This window comes from Rutidosis leptorrhynchoides, chromosome 3, assembly GCF_046630445.1.
Source record: "Rutidosis leptorrhynchoides isolate AG116_Rl617_1_P2 chromosome 3, CSIRO_AGI_Rlap_v1, whole genome shotgun sequence".
In the NCBI taxonomy this organism is placed as follows: domain Eukaryota; kingdom Viridiplantae; phylum Streptophyta; class Magnoliopsida; order Asterales; family Asteraceae; genus Rutidosis; species Rutidosis leptorrhynchoides.
In genome coordinates, this window is record NC_092335.1 from 145,383,388 (window position 1) to 145,401,988 (window position 18,601).

Here is an 18,601-nt window from a genome sequence, read left to right on the forward strand (position 1 = left end):
GTTCCGAGGTTGTTATTTTGTTTTAAACTTTTAGTGTCCGAATTAGAAGTTTTAAACTTGTTATTTTTAAGATGCTAAACTATATATTGTATTTAATGATATATACCGTTATTTATTTTGTTGTTGATATTGACGATGTTGATATTATTAATATTGTATTGTTGATAATCTGGAAATCATGAAACTGGAAAAACGACCCGACAAACTGGGATAGAAGCTGCAAATACAGCAGCTTTCTGCTTTATTTACAGCTTACCTATTGTGAGGACACGTCCTGGCAATAAACATATTGTGAGGACACAATTTCTATTTTAAAAAACAAATTAATTAACCTATTGTGAGGGCATGTCCTCACAGAAAGTTTTTTGTATTTATGTATTTATGTTTGTATATGTAAGTATATATGTATTTATGTTTGTATTTATGTATTTTTGTAGATGAAATTTTTTTTAATTATTTATCTATCGTGAGGACATTGTCCTCACAATAGGTATTTATCGATTCATTTTCATTTTTCTTTTAAATATGTTATAGCGTGAATATTGTTGTCACAATTGACTTATTGCGTCGGGGCTATAGCGAGGACTCTATTGTGAGGACATGTTCTCACAATAAATCTATTGTGAAGACTTTTGCACCTATTGTGAGGACTTTTGTCCTCCCTAAAGGGTCATATTCTTGTAGTGAATTTCAAGCAAGAACCCTATGAAGAGCAGTTGGATGGATCTGTTGTATAAAGGACATTTAGCGACAAACCGACTCCATCATAAATATCCCGATTATCCCTTAAAGAAAAGAAGAATAAAATATAACGTAAGCACAACACCAGCAATATTCCATTATAGATAATGATACACAACATTATTAGGTTTATATAGATAAAAAAATTTATCCTAATGAAATTTTGTACAACAACATGTCTACACAAAATTACATGCTCATTTTTATCGGGTCTGCTTTCAGTTCTTTCAACCATGTCAAAAGACCAATAAACGGAAGTGTCAAAACTATACAGAAAGTTGTTTATATGATGTTATCACTTTAAATCCCACTTACTATACCGCTTTCTTTTTAGATCAGCTGAGAGACTACACTGCGTGATTATACAGCGGCAGTCACCCAAATCACGATATAGGGTTGAAAAAACTGCATAGTTGAACAGAAGATTAGTTGGATGGAAAAGAAAACATTATACGACTATAACAATAGGGCACATAATTTGTAACATGAATGCATTGACATTAGTCAGCGTTAAACAAATGGTCCAGACAAAAATGGCATCAAATAAAAAGATGTCGGTAACCCCAGGTAAAAACGGCTACAATAACAAAAACAATATACAACACCAAACATGAAACAGCAGACTACATATATGATATCTCTATTAATCGTACAACAACAAATCATGAAACAACAATATCACATACAATCTATGAACAAGATGGCAGAGTGTAAAAAAAATTTGAATATCGGAACGATAAGTTGCCGTGTACAAAAAAACATATGTAGTACCAAACATGAAAAAACAAACTACACTTCTTTTTTGTTTACTGACCATACAACAATAAATCACGAAACAACAATATCGCATGGAGTTACAGAAATCTCAAAGTAAACATCAACAAAAAGTAAAACAAAGAAAGCACATACAGTTTACAAAACATAAATCATCTATGAACATCACAAACTAATTATATTTACAAATAAATGACAGAGAGCGAAGGAAACAACAACCTGAGAAGTTAAATGCGGCAGAGAAAGTGTATGTTGATGCAATTGGCCTGAGATAAAGTAGTCAATCTGGTAACCAACCCAGAAACAGCAGCAGCTGCTGAAATTAGGCAACGAAGATAAACATGAGGCACCGGATTAATTACGACAATGCAACAGCTATTATGTAACACGAACGACCAAGAGACAAACACGAAACATAGAAGCATGAACCTCGAAATTTAAATCCCACAGTACCTGGACGTAGCAGAAACGATCGATGTATGCATAAATCGCCAATAACACTGAAAACACAATCAAACTATTTAGAAGCCGCAAAAAAGTTTTTTAAAACAAAAGTTGAATGCATATACTACAAACAAAAGACACAATAATACCATTGCAAATTAATAGACACAATCACAAATTGAAGAATTAACAACTAAAGAAAAACACATACCTGAGCTCCATCGTTCCTTGTTCCAAATCCATAAGAACGGCGTGTGGAACAAATCTTCCACCACTCACTTTGTCTTTAAAGTTGTATCTTGGAATCTTCAACATATTAATTATTATTCAAAGTGAACAATAGAGACAATATAAATTTATAAAAAAAAATAAAAATAATAAATAAATAAAGCTCAGATGTGTGTATGAAATCAAGCAAAGGAACATGGGTCGCCACTCGCCAAGATACGAACCCATTTTTTCTCATTGCTCGACCCAACTCCCACAAATCATCATCATAGCTTTTTTCAAACTTTTTAATATGAACTTTTTACCGGAGCTGTCAATAGCATCATACATTTACTTCAGTCGTCTACAAATGGAGACGCCACCAAGTCCAAGGACAGCAGCGAAAGTCTACAGAGAGGCTGCCATGTTCGAAGACGCCAATGATGCTCCTTTAAACGAATCAAAGTCAGTCAGCAGAACAAACGACCGTCAACCCAAAAAATCAGCCTCGACATGCATTTGCTATAATAAATCAAATATCTAATTGTAAGACAAAATATTCCACTCAATGTCATGTGTTCTTATATAATTACTGAAAAATGAAGCAACTCGGAAATTAAACTAACATAGCTATCTTGTGCAATATGTTCCCACGATAATAAAAAAGTTTAAAAAACTCATGCAACTAAAGCACTGTTGTTCATTTATAAAAAAAACAGATTCCTTCTTAATTAATAACCCTACGAAACAAATGTATGTACAAATTGAAATTATATCACAGCAATTTAAAAAGAACCATATAATCATAACATAATCTCATTCATAACCTATAATACCGAAGCATCCACAATTAATCCACAAAAGTAAGATCATGTATCATATGCGTTTGTCGAATCATATATTCATGTACATATGCCGTAAAATCAGAAGAGGACTATATAACTTAACTGACCTAAATATTAAGTTGTTTACTACAAAAGTGAAATCAAGTTTACCTATTTGCAATTCCAGAACCGAGCAATACAAAAACGATATATTACCATATGCAACTGGACATAATCATCTAGTCATTGTTAGCATAAAAAGTTAAGACATAAACACTCTTGACCGAATACTAATCCGAAGCAAACTGGTTCCATACACTTTTCACAGTTCAAATGCAATTTACTATCTTTCTCATATGATTCATACGTGTAAAAAAATGCCATGTTAAAAAATCTGTTAAACAAATCAATGGTTCACACTCTTATAAAACATGTAACAATTTCAACCTCATAACATAAGATAAAAGCAGCTTATTCTAACAACTGAAATATAGAGTGCAAGTTTACAATAAGTTTATATTTTGACATCAAACATATCGAATATGCAGAACTATCCTCAAACCATATAGAAACACTAAAAGCTACCTACATTCAACTTATTATCTTTTTAGGTATGCAATAGATTATAATTGCACAAAAAATAGCTTTTACATCCAGGTTGTCCAATAGCTAACAAATATGCTTTGCAACATCACATAACTTTTGTTAGCTACCGTAAGTAATGCGAAAAGAATCGTGCTCAAACAGAAAATAACAATCGAATTTGTTATAGAACGAGATGATAAACAAAAGCCATACGGCTTATTATTTCACGTTATTAATAATATCCAAACTGAAGTCTTAAGCTAGCAATACACTATTTAAATACTAATGGTAAATAAAAGGATAAACATAATCAAAGTTTTAGATAAACACAAAAACAAACTTGCTGGCAAATCTCATTCATTCCCATATCTCCTATCCTTGGCCACTACGTAAGATACCAAGCCCACCACCATTATGATTCCCGTATTTGGTTTTTAAGCCCAAAGCCCAACTACAAATGTAATTAGACAAAACTTGATTTGGGCCTTTTCCTCGATCTACTTTTAATACTGCATCATTCTCCCCTTCTTCGAAAAGACTCGTCCTCGAGTCTATAACTTGAAGGACTGAAACATGTAAATGATCCTCAAGAACTTTTATTTCATTGAAAGTGTCAAGTATTACAACAATAGCAGAGAGATAGTCCTCAACACTAACATCTTTATTGAAATCATTTTTTAAATCAACATTAACATCTTCATTGTACATGTGGGTGACTTTATTAGTAACAACCTCAAACTTACTTTCATCATCAGATTTAGAAAAAGAAAAAATTTCCTCACCACCATCAGTATCATAGATGGGTTCGGTATCATAGATGGATTCTCCATCTTCACCATCTGTATCATAGATGGGTTCAGTATCATAAATGGATTCTGAATCGATTCTTTCCGAATCGTAGCGCGCAGGAAATCGTTGTTGGTTCAGTTCCAACTAGGCGATTCGCTTATATAATCGTTCAATTTCTGTGTCTCGAGGGTCTTCGTTGCCTCTTTCGGCGTGTCTACGATTATCTCCATCGCTGCCTCGGTCGGCGGTTCTGCAATAGCCTCCTCGATAACCTCCACGAAACATTGTTTGACCAAAACCTGAGCTCTGGATACCAAATAATGCGAAAAGAATCGTGCTCAAACAGAAAATAACAATCGAATTTGTTATAGAACGAGATGATAAACAAAAGCCATACGGCTTATTATTTCACGTTATTAATAATATCCAAACTGAAGTCTTAAGCTAGCAATACACTATTTAAATACTAATGGTAAATAAAAGGATAAACATAATCAAAGTTTTAGATAAACACAAAAACAAACTTGCTGGCAAATCTCATTCATTCCCATATCTCCTATCCTTGGCCACTACGTAAGATACCAAGCCCACCACCATTATGATTCCCGTATTTGGTTTTTAAGCCCAAAGCCCAACTACAAATGTAATTAGACAAAACTTGATTTGGGCCTTTTCCTCGATCTACTTTTAATACTGCATCAATATGAGAGGTGAACTTTGTGTCGTATACTTATGAAATGAAGCATTAATATATACTAGACAACTTATGAAAATGCGATTTGAAGTAATGAAAGTTAGTTGAATTTGAGCAAGTTAGCTTCTTTATTTATTTATTTTTTTTGAAAATCAAAAGGGCAAGTTAGTTTCTTTTGAATGTCCAAAAGATGAACACTTGGTATGAAAACTTTGTACTGAAAATTGTTTAAATTAAGGGCATCCACAATGATCTAATATGGCAGCACATACTGAATGAAATTAGACGATCGGATAGCCTGTTATCAATTGCATTGGCATTGTGGTGGCTAAATATAAAGCATACGAAAGAGGAGAGGTAAAAAAACAAACTTTGAATCATTCGAGGGTTCAAAATGAAATGACGTTATTCCACGAGGGTTGTACAAAAACTCCTTTGCAGAAAGCATAATATGTTTCTTTACCGTCTCTCCATAGGAATTTTCTTCAGATTTCTTGTCAGTTGACAATTGTTGCCTCTGATCAATGTTCAGGTTTGATTTTAAATCTTGTTGTACCTCCTTTAGTTTCTCGTTTACTTTCTGATCTACCTGTAATAACATTTAAAATGCACACTGAAAAGTTGTAATATAGAATGTGAAAATGGTGCTAGTGCACTGGCTCCATTAAGCACCATTCCGAAATTAACTAACTTTTAGTTGAAAATAAGAAGTATTCTCAGTCGTACCTTTTGAATTGCTTTAAACTCGATGCCTTGAACATAAATGGAATGACTTTCACAATAGTACGGTGTGAAGCTCTCTAGAGAAACCTCAAAAACGGTATCTTCTTTCTTCTTTATGAACTGGAACAATTCAATCATCATCCACCCACTATCATCATGTTTGTGTGTGGCAAAATATGCATGTAATGTTTTATCCCCCATTTTGTACTTGAGGTTCACGTATGTCAGTTTTCTAGAAGCTATTATTGGATTGCAGAACTTGAAGACCAAACGAACCGCATAAGTAACATCCAAAGATAAAACCGTAGTATTTAGCTTGATCCGGATCTTCAAATTTGATACATCCATCACATTCACCACTTTAGGAAACCTGCATGATGTTACAAACTTAATGATCTACCTAAGCATCACCTTTTGTCTCGTTACAAAGAAAACCATACACACGTAAGAAAGAAAAAAAAAAAGAAAAAAAGAAACGAACATATAGTGTAGATGTATATGGTCAGAGAGAGACAGAGGAACCTTATGATTGACTTTTGAGTACATTTGCACTTATGTGATATACCGTCTCGATACAAAAACTTTGTCGCTGATACTGCTTAGTGAAAGCCACTGTTACACACAACAGAAGAAAACATAACATAACTGTAAGTTCATTTATAATTTTACAATATGCATTACTTTATAGACCGGTATATCATATAGCCCATGAAAAATACACAACATAAAGTGATGTATGGGATTACCACTTCTCCCTTTTGAATGAAGATTCCTTTAGTCAGCAATTTGTAGAGTTCCTTCGCCCGTGTAAAAGAGTAGATTTCGGGGGTTTTGGACATACCAATGATTTCTCTATGGTTTCTAGGCAGTTTGGGTTCCCAAATTTCATCGTCTTCCTATATGTACATCAATCCAAAAAATTAAAGTTAACAAAATTATTTGTACTAACCAAATCTTATTAGCATAAACGCACTGAAAGAATGATAAGCACTTACTTGGAATTCTAACGCCTTTTTTAGTTGTTTTACAACCTCAGTTGCCTCTGGCCGCTCATCGCCATCATCACATAAACATCTATAGGCAATATCTGTATATGTAGTAAATGAACGTGGCAAAATTTGTAACATAAATAAGTTTTCCTTCTGCATAGCGCTCTTTAGCCAAAGAGATTAAAGATTCACTGTGATCCACGTATCCCTCTGCCCACGCCACTCTCCCACATAATATCTCGAATAAAATTACACCAAATGAATATATAACAGATTTTTCTGCTAACAAAGCCCGCTTGGCGTACTCCGGGTCAAGGTATTCGTAAGCATCATTGCTAATATGTTCCATCTCCAAAACAGAAATTTTTGCCTTCCAATCAATTTTTGTATCTACTTTGCAAGCCGCCATCCAATCGACATTAAGTAGAATGCTACTGCTTTTAATGTCCCTAAGTGCCGCCTTCTTTAGCGTTGCATCACGCTTGTGAAAGAAGTCTAATCCAGTTGCAATAGCAATGCATATATCAAGCCGTTTCATCCAGTTAAGATCAGCATCACTCAAATACATATCAAGATTACTATTAGGCACACCCTGGTAAACAATAATGTTCTCATTCATTTGGTTACAGTAGCCTACAAGACCAATAATACTCTCATGCTTACACTTGACAAGAATATCAAGTTCCATCCTAAATTGACGATCTCCTTCACCAGACTTGCTATTCCACCGCTTTGCAATAATGGCTGTACTTACATTAACATCAACATTAGTAACAGCGTTAGCATCAGTATCAGCAATAACATCAACATCAGCATCATTATCAGTGGCATTAGCATCGTCTTTAACATCATCATCAGCCTTAGCATTTGCAACAACATTAGCATCAGTATTGTTGGAAGTTAAACTTGATTTTGGGCTATGTGTTTTAGATTTGGACTTGCAAGTATACAAATATTTTGGATCAAGATTATAGCCCATTATGTAGAAGCTTCTTGTAATATGTAGTAGTGAAAGTGTGTAGAATGTGTGTAGAATAATCTTGTAAAATATCTAGGTCTAGAAATACTAGGAAATATCTAGATAGTAGTAGATGATGGAGTGATCTAGACTACTCCATTGAGTAGTATAAATAGAGGGCTTCATCCCTCATTTGTAATTAAGCAACAAAGCAAAGCAAGTAAGTAATAAAACAAGAGTTTTCAAGATCAATCAAACTTCTAAATCATCAATCCTCTCTTCCACAAATAATATACATAACCTCCTATTTCTAACAAATTGGTATCAAGAGCTTGGTTCGACAAGATGATGGCCAACAATGTCATCACATTTCCTCGCCTCACAAAGGATAATTATGATCGATGGAGCATCCAAATGAAGACCTTCCTAGGTGGACAAGACTTATGGGAGATTGTGGAGGAAGGCTATGAGGAACCTGCAGAAAAAGGTCCTCTCGGCAAGGAGAAAAAATTAATGAAGACGAACGATCAAAAGGCTCTTTCCATCATCCAACAAAGTGTAGATGATGGAGCTTTTGAGAAAATTCCAAGTGCAACCACCGCCAAGAAAGCATGGGAGATCTTGGAGAATTCTTATAAGGGAGTTGATAAGGTGAAAAAGGTTCGACTACAAACACTACGAGGTGAGTTCGAATCCTTAAATAAGAAAGACTCAGAATCAATTTCTGATTATTTTACAAGAGTCTTGGCGGTTGTCAATCAATTAAAGAGGAATGGCGAAACTTTAAGTGATGTGAGGGTCATTGAGAAAATTCTTAGATCATTAGATTCAAAATTCGACTATATAGTCGTAGCCATTGAAGAATCTAAAGATCTAGAATCAATGACTATCGATGAACTCATGGGTTCACTACGAGCCCATGAAGAGAGGTTCAATAAGAAAAATAAGGAGCCTTTGGAGCAAGCTTTACAAGCAAAACTCTCTTTCAAGGAAGAGAACAGTGAAAACACTCATCAAACGAGTCAACGAGGTCGTGGTCAAGTACGTGGCCGAGGACGAGGGCAAGGATATATCAAACGTGGAGGTTATAGTTCTTACAAAAATGAAGAAAGAAGTCAAAATTTTCACCCGACAAGAGGTCGCGGGAGAGGCTACACAAGTAGAAGGCCAAGGTATGACAGCACTCAAACCAAATGCTATAATTGTCAAAAATTTGGCCACTATGCTTCAGAATGCGAGAAGTCAAACAATTACGTGCAAGAAAGAGTAAATTTTGCACAAGAAGATAACGAAGCCGTGGAAAACACTTTGTTACTAGCATGCAAAGGTGAAGACAACGGAGAATCGAATTTGTGGTATCTTGACACGGGTGCAAGCAACCATATGTGCGGTGACAAAAGCATGTTTGTAGAGTTAGATGAGGTAATAAGTGGAAATATCACCTTCGGAGATTCTTCTAAAGTCCCTGTTAAAGGCAAAGGTAAGATCCTCATCCGCTTGAAAAATGGAAGGCATCAATTTATCTCTAATGTGTATTATGTGCCCAATATGAAGACGAATATACTGAGTATCGGACAACTCTTAGAGAAAGGCTATGATATTCACATGATAAATCGTACCCTTTCTTTAAGAGACCAAAAAGGAGGTTTGATTGCTAAAGTGCCAATGTCAACGAATAGGATGTTTCTGCTAAATATTCGACATGACATTCCAAGATGTTTAAAAGCATGTTTTAAAGATAATTCTTGGCTTTTGCACATGAGATACGGGCACTTAAATTTTGGAGGCTTAAAATTATTATCAAGTAAAGGAATGGTGAAGGGTTTGCCTCCAATTAATCATCCGGATCAAATATGTGAGGGATGCCTTCTAGGAAAGCACTTTCGAAACAGTTTTCCAATAGAAGCTTCTAGTAGAGCGAAGAAACCTCTAGAACTTATTCACACGGATGTGTGTGGACCCATCAGCCCACCGTCTTTTGGTAAAAATAGATATTTTCTTCTATTCATTGATGATTTTAGTCGAAAGACATGGGTCTATTTTCTAAAAGAGAAGTCGGAAGCTTTTGGAATGTTCAAGAAGTTTAAAACATTTGTGGAGAATCAAAGTGGTCTCACCATAAAGGCGTTGAGATCCGATCGTGGAGGAGAGTTCACATCCAAGGAATTCAAGGAATTTTGTGACAACAATGGGTTACGACGTCATCTAACTCTTCCGTATTCACCTCAACAAAATGGTGTTGCGGAAAGAAAAAATAGGACCATTCTTGATATGGCCCGGAGTATGTTAAAGAGCAAAAGGATGCCTAAGGAGTTTTGGGCTGAGGCAGTGGACTGTGCGATCTATCTAGCAAATCGCTCGCCCACTAGAACTGTCAAGAACAAAACGCCCATTGAAGCTTGGAGTGGAAGGAAGCCCGGCATCTCACACCTTCGAGTGTTCGGAAGTGTGGCATATGCTCATGTGCCAGATCAGAAGAGGACGAAGCTCGATGATAAAAGCGAGAAACTCATATTCGTGGGTTATGACTCAAGTTCGAAGGGTTACAAGCTATACAATCCCAAGAATGGTAAAGTAATCTCAAGTCGAGACGTGGTGTTCGATGAAGAAGCAACATGGGATTGGAATGTTCCCGAAGAGGAGAACTACGACTTTCTCCCTTATCCATTCGAGAGTACTGCAAAGAACGAAGAATATCTAGAAGTTCAAGAACCTTCTAGTACACCATCTCCGCACTCTCCACATACTCCAACCACTACACCTAATGAAGTGACACCAACATCAGGAGGAGAATCAAGTAGGCTACAACATCACACAAGGAGCATTGAGGAGTTGTACGAGGTAACACAGCCTATGGAGGATCTATCATTGTTCTGCCTTCTTGCCGATTGTGTGCCAATAAGCTATGAAGACGCAACAAAAAGCCAAAAGTGGAAATGTGCTATGGACGAAGAGATTCAAGCAATCGAGAAGAATAATACGTGGGATCTTGCCACACTACCAAAGGGACATAAGGCTATTGGTGTAAAATGGGTGTACAAGGCCAAGAAGAATTCCAAAGGTGAAGTTGAAAGATATAAGGCAAGGTTGGTGGCGAAGGGATATAGTCAACGAGCCGGCATAGACTATGACGAGGTATTTGCTCCCGTCGCTCGTCTAGAAACTATAAGATTGATAATCTCACTTGCGGCTCAACATAATTGGAAGATTTATCAAATGGATGTCAAATCCGCGTTCCTTAATGGCCACTTAGAAGAAGAAGTCTATATAGAACAACCTTTGGGATACATCGTGAAAGGCCAAGAGAATAAGGTGCTAAAATTGAAAAAGGCCTTATACGGGTTGAAGCAAGCGCCTCGGGCATGGAATAGCAGGATAGACAAGTATTTCCAGCAGAATGACTTTACGAAATGCCCCCATGAGCATGCCCTCTACACCAAAGTTAGCAATGATGGAGATGTTATGATTGTGTGCCTATACGTGGATGACTTGATATTCACCGGTAGTAATCCCAAAATGTTTGAGGAGTTCAAGAAAGCAATGGTTCGGGAGTTCGAGATGACCGACATTGGACTTATGGCTTACTATCTTGGGATCGAGGTAAAACAAAAGAAAGATGGAATATTCATATCCCAAGAAGGTTATGCGAATGAGGTGCTCAAGAAGTTTAAGATGAATGACTGCAAGTCAATGAGCACACCGGTGGATTGCAATCTCAAATTGTCAAAAGATGATGAAGGATACTTGGTGGACCCAACACAATACAAGAGTTTGGTTGGAAGTCTGAGGTACCTAACCTGCACGAGGCCAGATATTCTCTACGGAGTTGGACTAGTAAGTCGATATATGGAAGCACCTACAATAAATCACTTGAAGGCGGCCAAGAGGATACTTCGCTACATCAAAGGTACGATTGACTATGGCCTGTTTTATTCACCTTCTGATCACTTCAAGCTAGTTGGATACAGTGATAGTGATTGGGCTGGAGACATAGATGATCGTAAGAGTACGAGTGGTTTCGTGTTCTATATGGGAGATACGACGTTCACATGGAGCTCGAAGAAGCAACCCATTGTGACTCTGTCAACGTGTGAAGCCGAGTTTGTAGCAGCAACATCGTGCACCTGTCATGCAATATGGCTCAGGAAGTTACTAAATGAGCTTAAGTTTTTTCAAAAGGAAGCTACGGAGATATATGTGGATAACAAGTCTGCGATTGCTCTAGCAAAGAATCCAGTCTTCCATGATCGAAGCAAGCACATCTATACGAAATACCATTACATCAGGGAGTGTGTTACAAATAAAGAGGTGCAGATAAAGTATGCGAAGTCACTTGACCAAGTTGCTGATATTTTCACAAAGCCTCTAAAACATGAGACGTTTCAGAGATTACGGAATATGCTCGGAGTGACGAAATCAAGTTTAAGGGGGGCTGTTGGAAGTTAAACTTGATTTTGGGCTATGTGTTTTAGATTTGGACTTGCAAGTATACAAATATTTTGGATCAAGATTATAGCCCATTATGTAGAAGCTTCTTGTAATATGTAGTAGTGAAAGTGTGTAGAATGTGTGTAGAATAATCTTGTAAAATATCTAGGTCTAGAAATACTAGGAAATATCTAGATAGTAGTAGATGATGGAGTGATCTAGACTACTCCATTGAGTAGTATAAATAGAGGGCTTCATCCCTCATTTGTAATTAAGCAACAAAGCAAAGCAAGTAAGTAATAAAACAAGAGTTTTCAAGATCAATCAAACTTCTAAATCATCAATCCTCTCTTCCACAAATAATATACATAACCTCCTATTTCTAACAAGTATCAGTACTGGCATTAGCATCATCTTTAACATCAGCATCAGCCTTAGCATGTGGAAGTAGTCCTTTGTATGCCTTCCAGTCTCTTCCCTCTCCAACCCAATTCTCTTGACTGAAGTTTTGTGTTGCAAATTTGATGTCTTCAAATGAAATTTGGAGATTATTCATAAGGTTTTCCTGTGAATCAAGAGTTCCAGTCAAGTTCATAATTAAAATACATAAGGTCGATCATTTTAAGTTCAAAAAGTTGATCATTAAAATACACTACTAGATAGAAAAATATATTTATTTTAGACAATATTGACTTACTTGGAAGTCCAGTGCTTTATCCAGTTCCTTGATGACAGTTTCCATTCTTGGACGTTTGGCTTGAGTTTCTCCCAAACATTCATATGCAATGCCCAGAAATGTATCTAAAGAATCCTGATTGGGTCCTTTATTTTCAGAAAACACATCATTTTGTTCTTCTGATAGCATGGGATCCATCATTTCCTTTATGGTTCCTTCAGTGAAGCGTTGGCATGCAATGGGTGCAAGCCCTTTGTTATTTTCAACAATGTAATCGGAATCATATGCCAACCTCCAACAAAAAATCTCAAATAGAACCACCCCAAAAGAGTAAATATCTGATTCTATTTCTAGCTTACCAGTCCTTTCGTATTCAGGATCGTAATACACTTTTGTATCATTGGTAACAAGAGTGCTAGAATCTTGATTCTCTGGGTGTAATTTGAAGAAGGCAATCTTTGCCTCTAACTTCGCCTCCGACTTCTTGAACAGAAGAATGTTCGCACTCTTTATGTCACCATGTATTATCTTTTGTTTCCTGTCCATCTTGGTGTGAAGATGATTGAGTCCACGTGCAATCTCAAGGAAAATCTGTAGACGTAGCCTCCATGTAAGTTTACTATTGGCATCATGATCGCTTCTCAAATAGTCATTTAAACTTCCATTAGAACCATGCTCGTACACAAGGATCATTTCACGACCCTTATCACAAAATCCATGAAGAGAGGCTACGTTGGGATGCTTATAACGAGTACGAAGTTCAATTTCATCAAGGAAATCTTGTTTTTGCTGGCCATCTTTTCTACCAGAAATCAGTTTTATTGCTACAGTGATGTGTTTACTTAGATCTTCACCATTATTCTTCGTATCTGTTGAAGATGAACTTTTAATTTCATATTGATCAAGTTCTGCCTTGTACACCGTATTATATGTATCTAGTCCAACACGATATTTTTCTGCAAAATTTTCAGTGGCTCGAACAATATCACCGTGTTGAAACCTTGAGAGTACCGTGGTTTCTCCCTGCAACATTGTGTTATATAGTTTGTTAGTAAATAAAAGTATGTAAAACTTAATTAGTAGAAACATATATATTTACAGTGACAGCAGAAAAAGTTTAAATGAAACAACAATTTCAATTAAGTTTATATGTCTAAAATGAATGTCTCAGTTACATTTTTTTTTTTTGTAAGCTTATAAATATAAAAGTCATGTTATCTTTTGCGTATTCTAAACTAACAAGATCCTAAAACTATTCTTTTAGATTATATTATGCAATAACAATATGAAGAAGTGAATTTTGTTATTTTTAACTTACAAAAAGTAGTACTTACTTGAAAGTTTAATGCTTTATGAAGTTCTTTGATGACAGTTTCCATTGTTGGACGCTTGGCTTGAGTTTTTGCCAAGCATTGGTACGCGACTTTTGAAAAAATGTTGAAAGAATCTTGATTAGGACCTCTATTTAGAGTAAACTTGTGTTCATCATCTTCTTCTATCATCTTAGGATCTATCAATCTATCAATTCCTTTAGGGTTTTCTCATTGAATCGTCGCCGTGCAATTGGTGCAAGCCCCTTGTTGTTTTCCTTCATGAAATTTGAATCATAGGCCAACCTCCCAGATAGTATTTCGAACAGTACTACCCCGAAGGAATAAACATCAGATTCTTTTTTATACCTTCCTGTAGTTGCATATTCTGGATCCATGTACACCTCTGTGCCTGCATGCTTTTGACTTCGGATAGTGCTGGCTAGATGATTTTTCGGGTGGAATTTGGAGAGGCCAAAGTCAGCAATTTTTGCATTACAATTCTTATCCAACAATACATTGTCACTTTTAATATCTCTGTGTATTATCCTTGGTTTTCCCTCCATGTTGGTGTGAAGGTACTTCAACCCTTCAGCAATATCAAGACATAGTTGTATTCGCTGACACCAATTAAGATTAATATTCCCTTCAGCACTACTTAAATAGTCACCGAGGCTTCCATTAATAAGGAATTCATACACAAGAATCAGTTCTTTATTTTGGCTGGAAAATCCAAGGAGAGAGACTATGTTGCAATGATTACAACTAGTAAGCAATTTTAGTTCTGCCCAAAACCCTTGTTCGCCTTGATCATCTTGTCTATTCATCATTCTTTTTATAGCTACTGTGCTACGTTTTTTGGGCCATGCTTTTTTCTCCCTTTCTTCCTTTGATGACAAACTTTGGATATCAAAGTGTTCAAGAAATGCTTTGTAAACCTTACCATAACCTCCTTCCCCAATACAATTACTCTCGTCAAAATTATTGGTCGCAGAAATTATATCAGCTAGAGGAATCTTCATGCGTTCCAAGTCTTCCCTCTACAAAATTATTAGATTAAATGAGATGGAAAGTGTTGCAACTTATACATGCTAGTACGGATTATACAAAATTGTTAGCAACCAAAATTTCCTTTATACCTCGTTCGTCCACTCTAGAATTTCAATTAATGGACATTATAGGTTCTAGTAAAAGAATAATTTCGTTCAACAAAACTGGATAGTAAGAATAATAATAGAGGATTAATCACTTAATACTTGTGAAATGTAATAAACTATGACCGAAAATCAATTCCATGTATCAAACTTTTATTATGTGCATCCAATAAGATAATTGTAATTTGTATGTACTTGGGACGTAATAATCCACTTGGTAGCTTATATAGATAACACACACGTCAATCAAATTACATTCAAACAGTAATCGATAGTTGGATACGCACATTAATTGTTTTTGAAGTTGATACATATAATAAATCTTCATTCGTAATGTGTTACATGTTGATGCACGAGTTCATGAAGTCATTTACAACGTTGAAGTGAATGTTTCCAGACAATATTTATCAAAATGACTCAATCAACTAGAGTCAAACCTAAAACATTTTCGATTTGGAACTTTTCATTCGTGATGAATTAAAGTAGTAAACCGAAATAACACAATTATGAAGTTGAAAATAATCTCTAATCAGTTTAATTATATATCCACAAACACCTGTCTGAAAAGGAGATAGTTTACCTTCAAGAGGTTGGATGATGTAGCCTCATCTGCATCTGCTGGGTATACATTTTCATGTTTCCATTGATGTTCTATCGCCTCCCCCAGTTCTTTGACAACTTGATCCATACTAGGACGTCGTAATTGTTCCTCTGAGCAGCAGCGATATGCTATGTCTGAGAAGATTTTCAGTGATTGTAAGTCCATTTGTTTCCTTAGACCCTTATCAATGATCTCATCCAACTTTTCATCTGCAAAATGGCGTTTAGCCATTTCCGGTAGAGACTGATCATCTACTCCACCATCTTTAATGGATGCTTTTCTTCCACAAAGGACATCAAATAACATCACCCCAAATGAATAAACATCATATTTGGGTGTCACAATTGCAGTGTCTATATATGTCGGGTCTCTGTAGTTTGATGTATTAAAGTGTTGAGACGAAAGAAGGCGATGCCTCCAACTACCTGGAAATGTTGTGGAATGTTCAAAACCAAATATCTTGGGTTCCCAATCTTCATCTAAAAAGATTTTAGAGCAATTTACGTCACAATGTATGACATCACAATGAAGGTAATCCAACGCTTGCGCAACACCTAAACATATTTTAAGCCTTCGGGTCCATGTTAAATTAGTTGCATCAGTAAGATGCCTGTCTAGATGTCCATGAACTGTTTGTTGCTCATAAATGATGATCTTCTCTCCATTTTCGTCACAAATTCCAGCAATAGAGACAATGTTTTTATGCTTGAGACTATGAAGCATGGAAATCTCTGTCCAGAACCCATATGTTTGCTCATATGTATCCCCTACCCTCCGTGCAATAATATCAGTCAATTGTCCGGATTTCAACATTTTCCCCTTGTAAAACTTCCCCAACTTATCTTTCTGAATGAGATTTTCATCTGAAAAGTTGCTGGTTGCAGAGTCAATCACTTGAAGTCCGATCTGTAGGTGATCATACATGTTGAGTAAGTGCGAAGATGTGAACAAAAGAAACTAGAAGACTACAGCATGAAAACCCCGGCAGGATGATGCCTACCCGCCCCGCAGCGTATAGAATGAGTGAAATTATGACACTTGAGAATAAAAATGGGTAAGAAGTACTTTTAAAGCTTATTATTGCTAGTACTCAAATTAAATACCTTAGAATCTTAATAAGTTTTTATATGAATTATGTTTCTTTAACACAGTATTGATTGCTCATATATCAAAAAATGAATATTTTCGACAACTTGGCTGCGCGTTAAATTAAACACAGCTGGCCCCAAAATTTCATAGTTACATATATAGACGCAAAATAACTTGAGGGTACGTGTTGAAGAAATATTAACTTACCAGGGGTTCTAATGCTTTCTTAAGTTCTTGTAATACTGTATCCATCGATGGGCGTGCTGCTCGATCTGCTAACAAACATTGATATGCAATACGTGAAAACCTTTTCATCGAGTCTGTGTTCATGTAATTGCTCAAATTAGGATCGATAATTTGATTAAGCTTTCCTTCTCTATAGTACCTCTGGGCCAGTTGAGGAAAATAGCGATCGTCACTCTCTACATTAGGCTTGAAGCACAACCTCCCACACAAGACTTCAAATAATACGACTCCAAATGAATAAACGTTGGACTCTTTTGTGAATACTCCGGTTTTAATGAATTCCGGATCACCATACCTTGATTTGCCGTAGCCATTCTTAAGGTAGAAGGAATCACCCGCGATCATTGCTTTCCAGTTGTTATCTATGCGCTGAACATTAGAACTCTTAATATCTCTATCAACGACTCGGCGATGTTCTTTAGCACGGTCTTGGAGATAATTCAAATCACGTGCTGCGTTTATGCTGATATTTAGTCTTTGCTTCCATGTTAGTGAAGACCCAGCTGAATGGTGAACCGTTTTTAGGTAAAAATGGTCACGGAGATAATCGAAACTACGTGCTGCATCTATGCATACAATTAGTCTTTCCTTCCATGTTAGTGGAGACCCAGAACGCTCAACCGTATCTAGGTACTTATCCAGGCTGCTGTGATGCTCATATTCATAGATTAGAATTTTTTCAGTGCTTTCATCGTAGTAACCAAGAAGGGAAACCAGGTTTCGATGATTATAACCAGAGAGCATTTGAATCTCCTTTAAGAACTTGTCATGCCCCTCACCAGGAAGCTTATTGACTAGTCGCTTTACAGTGACAAACCTGGTAAGTCCCTCAGAGAGTGCGAGCTCTCCCTTATAAACGTCGCCATATCCTCCCCTACCGATATTACTTGTGAAGTTTTCGGTGGCCATTTTAATATCTGCTAATGACAATCTGAGGTGCTCTAACTCCAAATGAGACGCCATCTAAAACAGTAAAGATATTAATGGGATGATCGGAGAAATTATATGATGGTGAGAAATATTTTAAATGCCGGCCGGCCTGTGGATGAAAACAAACATTAGACCGGACTTCTATTACGGAGTACAATTTACAATACAAATACAAAAATAAAATAAAATAAAATAAATAAATAAATGCAAGGTCACTCTCTTATTCGTTTTTTATTTTGATGCGGTCCAAAACTTCAACTGTATTAAAGTAAGCAATTCTTATTAGTAGGTAGAAGCCCACCTCATAGTAGTTTACAAATTCCACATGTAAACATTTTTTTATTTTTTCAATCGTCTCTTGATGGCGTGTGTTTATGTGAGAGGTGCTTTGTTTGACTTTGAATTTATATCACGATAATTTCATTATCGATGGTATTTG

General features: G+C 36.2%; 2 protein-coding genes across 2 annotated transcripts; both read right to left on the reverse strand.

Moving 5' to 3' along the window:
• Positions 1-12,538: 12,538 nt before the first annotated feature.
• LOC139900472 (PTI1-like tyrosine-protein kinase 1) lies at positions 12,539-14,334 on the reverse strand. The gene is made up of 3 exons (XM_071883242.1): positions 14,167-14,334; positions 12,854-13,855; positions 12,539-12,721 (listed from the first exon to the last, which is right to left on the reverse strand). Exons 1-3 carry the CDS (start codon positions 14,332-14,334, stop codon positions 12,539-12,541), a joined length of 1,353 nt encoding a protein of 450 aa, XP_071739343.1.
• An 11-nt stretch (positions 14,335-14,345) lies between these two features.
• On the reverse strand, positions 14,346-18,195 carry LOC139900473 (receptor like protein kinase S.2-like). The gene is made up of 3 exons (XM_071883243.1): positions 17,194-18,195; positions 15,877-16,803; positions 14,346-15,182 (listed from the first exon to the last, which is right to left on the reverse strand). The coding sequence occupies exons 1-3, from the start codon at positions 18,193-18,195 to the stop codon at positions 14,346-14,348; spliced, it is 2,766 nt and encodes a 921-aa protein (XP_071739344.1).
• Positions 18,196-18,601: the final 406 nt, after the last annotated feature.

What these genes read in the sequence shown, in the direction of transcription:
- LOC139900472 (XM_071883242.1), bottom strand. Translation starts at nt 14,334, where the DNA reads ATGATAGAAGAAGATGATGAACACAAGTTTACTCTAAATAGAGGTCCT. An exon ending in ATAAAGCATTAAACTTTCAA is followed by an intron (nt 13,856 to 14,166) that starts GTAAGTACTACT and finishes ACAATGTTGCAG; the next exon opens with GGAGAAACCACGGTACTCTC. An exon ending in ATAAAGCACTGGACTTCCAA is followed by an intron (nt 12,722 to 12,853) that starts GTAAGTCAATAT and finishes CTTGATTCACAG; the next exon opens with GAAAACCTTATGAATAATCT.
- LOC139900473 (XM_071883243.1), bottom strand. Translation starts at nt 18,195, where the DNA reads ATGGCGTCTCATTTGGAGTTAGAGCACCTCAGATTGTCATTAGCAGAT. An exon ending in AGAAAGCATTAGAACCCCTG is followed by an intron (nt 16,804 to 17,193) that starts GTAAGTTAATAT and finishes GATCACCTACAG; the next exon opens with ATCGGACTTCAAGTGATTGA. An exon ending in CATCATCCAACCTCTTGAAG is followed by an intron (nt 15,183 to 15,876) that starts GTAAACTATCTC and finishes ATAATTTTGTAG; the next exon opens with AGGGAAGACTTGGAACGCAT.